At 38.6% G+C, this 8,088-nt stretch overlaps 1 protein-coding gene across 2 annotated transcripts; it reads left to right on the top strand.

Moving 5' to 3' along the window:
- Positions 1-2,098: 2,098 nt before the first annotated feature.
- LOC119716501 (coiled-coil domain-containing protein 90B, mitochondrial) lies at positions 2,099-7,604 on the top strand. Of its 2 annotated transcripts, XM_072032824.1 has the most exons (7): positions 2,099-2,202; positions 3,133-3,234; positions 3,937-3,978; positions 4,060-4,131; positions 4,237-4,290; positions 5,073-5,187; positions 6,313-7,604. In XM_072032824.1, exons 1-7 carry the CDS (start codon positions 2,182-2,184, stop codon positions 6,366-6,368), a joined length of 462 nt encoding a protein of 153 aa, XP_071888925.1. In that variant the 5' UTR covers positions 2,099-2,181; the 3' UTR covers positions 6,369-7,604. The 2 variants fall into 2 exon arrangements, with proteins under 2 accessions (XP_071888925.1, XP_071888926.1); XM_072032825.1 differs by lacking the exon at positions 3,937-3,978.
- The last annotated feature ends 484 nt before the right edge of the window (positions 7,605-8,088 follow it).

Raw genomic sequence — 8,088 nt, 5'->3', positions numbered from 1 at the left:
AAAGAAGCTCCCTTAACCAACAAAAAATTCAAGCCTCTCTCTTCGTTCCCTAGCTTTTTTTCAACCAGTGGACCTGGTAGGCTAGATGCCCCAGGTCCCTGTCATTCCTGACTGTTGTAAGTTTATCCTGCAACCTAAGACAATTTCTTTCTGACATCAGGGGCTGATTGCCCTAGAAAGAGGCTAGCCGATTGCTTCTGTTTGTTTTCTGAAGCCAGGTCCAAATTTCTGTTTGTTTGCTTTTCTGTGTGTGTGGTGTTTTTATATATATATTGATTATTATTATTACTTTTTCTTCATTACATTTCAAAGTTGGTCCAGAAATTCCATAGGAGTTTCTTTTGGACCTTGTTGGAACACATTCTCAATTCCCAATTTAACCAGATTTTAGTATTTAATTTCCAGGATGATTAGGGTCTCAGTGGGAGTTCGGTCAGGGGGATACAATCGTTGACAGTTCCCTGAGCGGTCCCATTGGCAATCTGAGCTCACACATGAACTCAAGTTGTTTTAAGAGTTAGCTGTTCCATGACAACTCTCTCAGACCCATCATGATCCTTCTGCCCCAGAAGGCTCACACCTGTGATTTTGAGATTTCCTACATCCTCTTTCCCTGCTCATTCAACTACAAACAGCTCTGTTAAATACTACATGCCACACCTTTAACACCTTCAACAACCCTTTTAACACTTCTTTTATCTTTCTCCTGCCTGTAGTTTTCTAATGCCAACACCAAAGGCTCAGTCAGGGGCCAACTTAATTCCATACCTTTTCCCTCCAAGATACTGAAACAACAGATCAATCAACATACCATATTTCATCCCATTTTCCTTCTTTCCACAAAAACAACATTGACTGTAATATGGTGTTATAATTAATAGTTCCAGTGACAGGGCTGTAAAGTTAACAGTTAAAAGAAATCACAAAAAAAGGTAAAAAAAAAAAAAAAAAAAAAAAAAAGTGAAAAAATTCTTTTACCTTTAAAAAGGTAAAAGAAATCACAAAGCTAAGGGATGCTTTTAATGTTTGTCAGACTTGCTGCAGGCAGTTTTCAGGCTCCAGAGTCTTAACTCTTGCACGTGTGAATTTCTTCACATTTTCTAAACTTCCAAGCAGCAAGTAAGAATAGAGGAAAAACAAAAGAAATAGCAAGAACCTAAGCAACCCTGAAAATTCAGAGAAACTGAAGCAATGCAACCACACCTCTTAGTGGAAGAAAAATGTCATAAAGCATGAGAGCTTTTGTAATACAAGTAATACAAGCCAGTGTTACAGTTCGAGTCCTGTACTTCAGAAGAGTTCACTGTTGTTTTTCTTAATAATTTGCCTTGAAAGCATATTTCAATGAAAAGTTAATTGATCCCAAGCTGGGAAATGGAGCAACTGAAATACAACACATCAAAGAGATTGCTGGAAATAGATTGTTAGGGTCCAAGCCCACAGCACTGAATCAGATTTAATTGACATGGCAGCTTTTTTTTTCTACTCTTTACCATACATCATCTTCAAACAGTTCAAAATTGCACTGAGCTATCAACAAAGTGTAATTTTTATCCTCAGAAAGCACACATCTTGTAGCCTGAATTGTAAAGTCAATGGATACAGCAGTTTTCAAATCAGTTTTACATGTATTCACAGCTGCACAGGAAACTTTGAATATATGCAGGTGAATATAAACTCAGCTTTTAATTTTATTATTCTGTAGGATACGTGGTGCATGGCCAAAGGTGAGTTTGGGTTTAGTAGAATTTGCAAAGGTTTATAATAAGGTAAAATTTTGCTCAATTATTTTTATAATGCATGAGCAGTTAAACACGGTACAGAAATTTGGTAGACCCATCAGCTGCTTGCAAAGACTGTTTCAGTGTATTGAACGTTAATGATCTTCAGGTTTTTGCAGCATTGTCTGTTTTTTACGTAGTAACATGTCACACCGACCAGCTTTCACCATCAGTTTTCAGTGACTGTGTGACTTCCCATTTGCTACTGTAGCTAAGTACAGCACTTGAGTGTCCCGATTTCTTATGGACCTCTTGCCCTATTCGTCACCCAGCTTTCTAATGTTACCTTAATTTCTCATCCTTCACCTGTTTTTCAGGCTTTGCAAAAGAACAAGCAGAGACCATCGTATCAGCGTTAATCACCCTGTCAAATGTCAGTTTAGACACAGTCTATAAGGATATGGTTACCCAGGCTCAGCAGGTAAGAACTTATTTATGGTGTGTATAAATAAATACTCAGCACTGTATAAGCACAATGGCACATGCTTGCATATTTGAAGGACAAGTGCAACTCTCTTTAGTACTACAAATACCTTACTGAGCTAGGTCTCAAGGTGATGCTACGAATACCCTCTGTCCACCTCTGCTGTGCTCTCATGAGACCCCACCTGGAGCCCTGCCTTCAGCTCTGGGGTCCGGGAAGGATATGGAATTATTAGAGCAAATCTAGAGAACTACATGGATGATGAGAGGGCTGTAGCACCTCTCCTGTGAAGACAGGCTGAGGGAGTTGGGGTTGTTCAGCCTGGAGAAGAGAAGGCTCCAGGAAGACCTTACAGCAGCCTGCCAGTACCTACAGTGTCCTGCAGGAAAGCTGGGGAGGGAATCTTTGTCAGGAGTTGCAGTGATAGGACAAGGGGGAATGGCTTTAAAAACTACAAGAGGGTAGGTTTAGATTAGATATAAGGAGGAAATTCTTCATTCAGAGGGTGGGGAGGCTGTGTAACAGGCTGCCCTGACAGAGAAGCTGTGGATGCCCGTAAGTGCTTAGTTAGGAGCTGGATTCAAACTGCCAACTTGTTTGATAGGCTACTGAACGTTCATTGAAAATGGAAGGACAAATCTGAATTTTTTTTGTTTCACTTCATAAATGCTTAGACTAGATACCTCTGGCTTTTTTGCTTAAATTCAGAGTTAACATAAAAGCAACTGGAAAAAACACTGTCTGCTTTTCTCAAGTCTGTCAAAAAACAGTTGCAGCTATGAAATTCTATGATTCTGTCACTTTCCTGTTGGAGACTCTTCATGTTTTAATGCTTTGCTGTAGCTAATTCCGTAAGTTTAAACATGAAATCTTTTCTTATTGGAAAGCGTGAAACTTAATCATTGACTTTTTGTTGTTGTTTCTAAGGAAATAACTTTACAGCAGATAATGGCACATTTGGACTCCATTCGAAAAGATATGGTTATTCTGGAAAAAAGTGAATTTGCAAACTTGAGAGCTGAGAATGAGGTACTAATAAATAAACATTTTTAATTACACTAAATGAACTGCAATTTAACTGTTTAATTAAATTGGATTATATCTGTTGTACATTTCTGTGGTGCAAAATATTTACGTAGAAGTAATTATGGATGGTTTTACCAGGAGTTGAAATGTTTATATGTTGCAACTCCTGGGATCGTATAAAAGTATATTTAATTCCATACAACTTGTTTAATTCCTCTGGAAGGAAAAAAAAATGTTCACATCTTATAATCACCTTCTGTATTTTTATTTAGGGGTGATTCCATTAGCCTTGTCACCATTAAGGGCATAATCCAGGGAGAATAGTCAGCCATTTCTTTGCAACAATTTAATTAAACTGGTGATTTAGACATGTTTCAGTTTTGCCTGACAGCATTTTAGTGTTTTTCTGCTCTCTTTAGTCTGAGAATCACAAGATCTTCATTGTATGTCTTCACAAAATGATTCCTTCGCTTTATGAAAAATTTCCAGCAGATCACATCTGGCTGTATAGATATACCACACAGAATATAGATAATCTATAGGATATAGATTAAATAGCCTAAGTAGCGTAGCTAGGAACAAATTGCTCTGCTGGGAGAAAAATTGTGGAAGAGTAATCACTTATGTGCAGCAGTAACACAGAACTGATTGGCTCGGCCAGCATTTTTCTGACTTTACTAAAAACTTTTTTTCCTCTTCATCTAGAAAATGAAAATTGAATTAGATCAAGTTAAACAGCAGTTAATGGTGAGTAAACAGCAAGTAGCTATACACTCATGCTGGGGGAAGTAAATAGTTATTTTCTTGATCTTTTTTTTTGTTCTACAGAATGAAACCGGTAAAATCCGAGCTGACAGTAAGCTAGATATAAACCTGGAGAGGAGCAGAGTGACAGATATGGTAAGCTGGTCAATGAAGATACTCTGCCCAGTTTTATGTCATTTTGTAATGACATAAATTGTAATTTATCTTTATCTACAATTGTAATTTATCTTTTATCCACAGTTTACAGATCAAGAAAGGAAATTGATGGAGGCAACTACAGAGTTCCATAAAAAAGTAAGTAGTGAATAAAAGCCATTTTATATTGAGCAGGATAGTTATACATTACATGTTGCATGAACACACAGCTTTTGAGAAGCTTAGTAAATACTTGAATGTAGTAAAACAAAATGTCAGCATGTATCACATACGCATGTTGTACGTGATTATTGCTTCAGTGTGGGGGATTTGTGCAAAACATCACCCAAGCAGAAGGCGTACGAGACTTGTTCCCTCCCTTCCAGAGTGCCTTTGTGTAGGCTGTTACAGGTGGGCATGCACCAGCATGCTGCTCTCCCCAGTGCTAAGGGATGAGCTGGTCAGCCCTGCCAGTGGGATGGTTCAGCCAAGCAAGCCAAGCAAGTTTCAAGGGCTGGCAGTCTTTAAAACCTCCTGGAAGGCACTGAAGTCTAAGAGGCTGATGATGGACGTTTCCCATCTTCAGCATCTCATCCATTTCCCAGATATGGCTCGTGAATTCTTAAAACTTTGTTCAGCAAAAATTCAGGGGTACTATCTGCACGTTGTAGAATGCCTCCTTTAGGAGGCACTTGGCAAATCAGAGATAAAACTTAGGTCGTACAGATTTTTTTTCTCTTTTTCTATCTCCATCCTTAATATCCTTCCTGGAATGTATTAAATGCTGTTCTGTGTTTTCGAAGATCACTTAGGTATTAAATATTTTACTTCACTGATAGGTTGGAAATTTCTCTTTCTTCTTGCTGGTAGTATGGTATTCCTGTTTGGTTTTGCAAAGCTTGAGATCATTGTCAAATATATGCCCTGTCTTAATGTTTCAGGATTCAAGTACCAACAGCGTTATTTCAGAAATCAGTAATAAAATTGACACTGAAATAGCTTCCTTAAAAACACTGATGGAATCAAATAAACTGGATACGATACGTTACCTGGCAGGTATGTGATAGGCAAGGAGGTGAGTGCCAGTGGAGTATTTTGGATGTGTACGTTTTTTTTCAAGACTTACTCAAGATTACTCGCCAAGTGAATTCAAAAAGTCAGCTGCGCAGCAGCTGATAACTCGAATTTGGTGGGGGCTTCCCCCCCGCCGTGATTGAAAGAAATGGAACACAGAGCACAGAAGAGGTGAGAACACAACAAACGCTGCAGTTGGTGTATGATTGTGCCCCAAACCGGGATTAGGAGGACCATGGACATTAAAATAAATAAAGAGATTGGGAAAGAAATCAAAATACCCTGTCTAGTCTGACAGTTTATGTGGCAGGGTTGCTTCAAAAGTTTTCCAGAGATTGCTTGAGAATGTTAGCAAGCTTTGAGGATTAGCCTGAGAGTGAGCAGTTCCATCTCCCATTCCGACTTCCACACAGTTTCACTGTGGCAGTACTTTGTAGAGTTCCTCTACAAAGCAGAACAAATTTAAGTCTGATTTGTGATGGAGTTTTCAATGTGTAACCAATGAAATCTGTATTTCATTTGAGCTGGATAAGAAGACAGTTACACATTATATTGGGAAGTAAGAACAAGTTCAGAGGGAAACCTACTTACATTTGGAAAAGAGAACAAGTTCAGAGGGAAAACACTGGTTCAACAAATCTGGAAGACAACTCATCAGACTTCAGAGATGATACCCTAGTGTCATGTGAAATGCGTGTTGTCGTTTTGCTCAGTGGAAAATCTTTTTAATCATGTTTAATGAAAGACTTGATACAGCCTTCTATTCTGTAATACAGTTACTGATAGATGGGCAACAACAGTAAAAATCACTGTAGTCTGTTGTGCTCTGTTATCCACCGTGACTCAGATGTGTTCCTGAAAAAATGGTTCTGCAGGCTGCTGAGTAGTTTGATCTCCTGTCTCACTGCCTAGGCAGTGCTACCATGCAGGATGCTGCACCTGAGACAAGTCATTGTTTTCCAGCATTTTCACTACTGTAACAATAGAGGAAGTTTCAGAAGCAGTACTTTAGATATCCTTCTATATGTTTGCAGTTAATTTCCTGTATTTAAAAGGTGATATGATTTAACATTCATCTGATTACTACTTTTTTTTTTTTTTTAACAGCTTCAGTATTCACTTGCTTAGCAATAGCACTGGGATTTTACAGGTTCTGGAAATAGATCTGAATGGAACGAGTGCATCAAATACAGCTGGAGAAAAGGCCACCCAAGCAACATCAAGTAGATGATCACAGTTGAGCTAAGATAACTTTGGTACCTTTTTGTTTTGATACTCTTAGTGTGCACTGAAGTGTTTTCTGACTTTGTAACACTAAAGATCAAAATAATTGAGTGCGGAGTAGGCAAATAATAGTAATATTTCATTGTCCCCTATTGAATAATGTATTTATTTCAAAAGATTCCCTATATAAAATCAGCAAGTGTTTCCTAATAGGTTTTAGAATCAAGTCTGTTGTATTTTAGAACACTTCCAGTGCTCTCAGCTCCACTCAAACTAGAGATACTACTTTAGTCTGTGCTTGTTTTTTGTGATGGGTTGAAGCTTGGCCCTTTGGTTTTCTATTTTCATAATTAAATATAAATATATATATATATATTTATATATATATAAACACACTCCAAGGCCTGTACTAAAGAATCTTTGTTCTTCTTGAAAAATGGTTTACATACAGTTAAAATCTCATGTAAAATGAAAATGTATCTACAGATGTAGTTATTTTTAATATCTCTTACAATCTCTGTAACCCCAGTGGCCAGTTCTCCAGTGGGATAATTTCTGTCCTCCTCTTTCTGAGGGGAAATGCCTCTGTTCTCACCAACTGCATACAGCCCAGGGGCTGACAAGTGCTCTTAACTCCTCCCTTCAAGGAGTACCAAGTATTTCCAATAAAAAGTTGTGTGTTTTCTGGATATCAGATCAGGCTTGTGGCACAGAAACTCAGCACCTCAGGTAGTGCCGTTGTGGCTCTGGTTGTCCTGCTCCCATCTCCATGCTCCTCTGGAGTGGTCCGTAATGCTGTGAGGCAGGCTCAACCTTCAGGTGGTGATGATCCCTCCTCTGCTTTCTGCAAGGCCTTCACAGCTGTAGTTCCAGAGATGGGATGTAAAGGGTGGATGCCTTCCCTGAAGCAGTCACATCTTGAGTACAAATGCCTATGCTTAGGTAGATTTCTTTTAATAGTAATAATAAAAAATAAAAAAGCCCTTGCTGGACTAAACTTTATCAGAGTAAGCCCTTTATGGGGTACAGAGTTTATAGTGCTGGTATAGTGGCAACTTTTGTATTGCGGTTCTGTTTGCAATTGAACTTGCTGCTATCCTGCAAGTTCTTGTATTCTGTGCATGACATTATGTATTTACCATCTACATTTATGAAAATAAAATTAATCTCTTATATTTGCTGTCTGAGAGACTTTAATACAGATTACCAGATTGTAAAAATGTGGGGTCTATAATGAGCACAGTGCTGTTGTGTTGAGACATGAGGCTGTTTTTTCTGTTGTGCTAGTGACATAGGCACAGGAGCCAGCAGCAAGAACTTCAGGCAGTGACTTGTCTCTTGTAACTGTTGCATATACAAATCCATCCTAGTATGAGCTATAACTATTTCTGAAGTTCGCTGAAAGACCTGTGTTCATCTTTTGCACTGTTCCTACATGAGAATAGCTCCAGCAGTGATGTATGAAATTTTATCTACTACAGCTTCCTACCACCATCACCCCCCTACACCTTGAGCAGGGCTCTGGAGACTGTTTTTCTCCTCTTTGTAACAAGGCTTAGGTTGTTCTGTTGCATGCCTCTCCCCCAGTCTCTTGTGTATGCACACAAATACAATTTGATTTTTTTCCAGTAACTTCAAAACTTGCAGAGATTGTTCCTT

This window comes from Anas platyrhynchos, chromosome 1, assembly GCF_047663525.1.
Source record: "Anas platyrhynchos isolate ZD024472 breed Pekin duck chromosome 1, IASCAAS_PekinDuck_T2T, whole genome shotgun sequence".
Lineage (NCBI taxonomy): Eukaryota > Metazoa > Chordata > Aves > Anseriformes > Anatidae > Anas > Anas platyrhynchos.
Note: the sequence above shows the minus strand (reverse complement) of the source record. Positions and strands in the feature narration are given on the sequence as shown.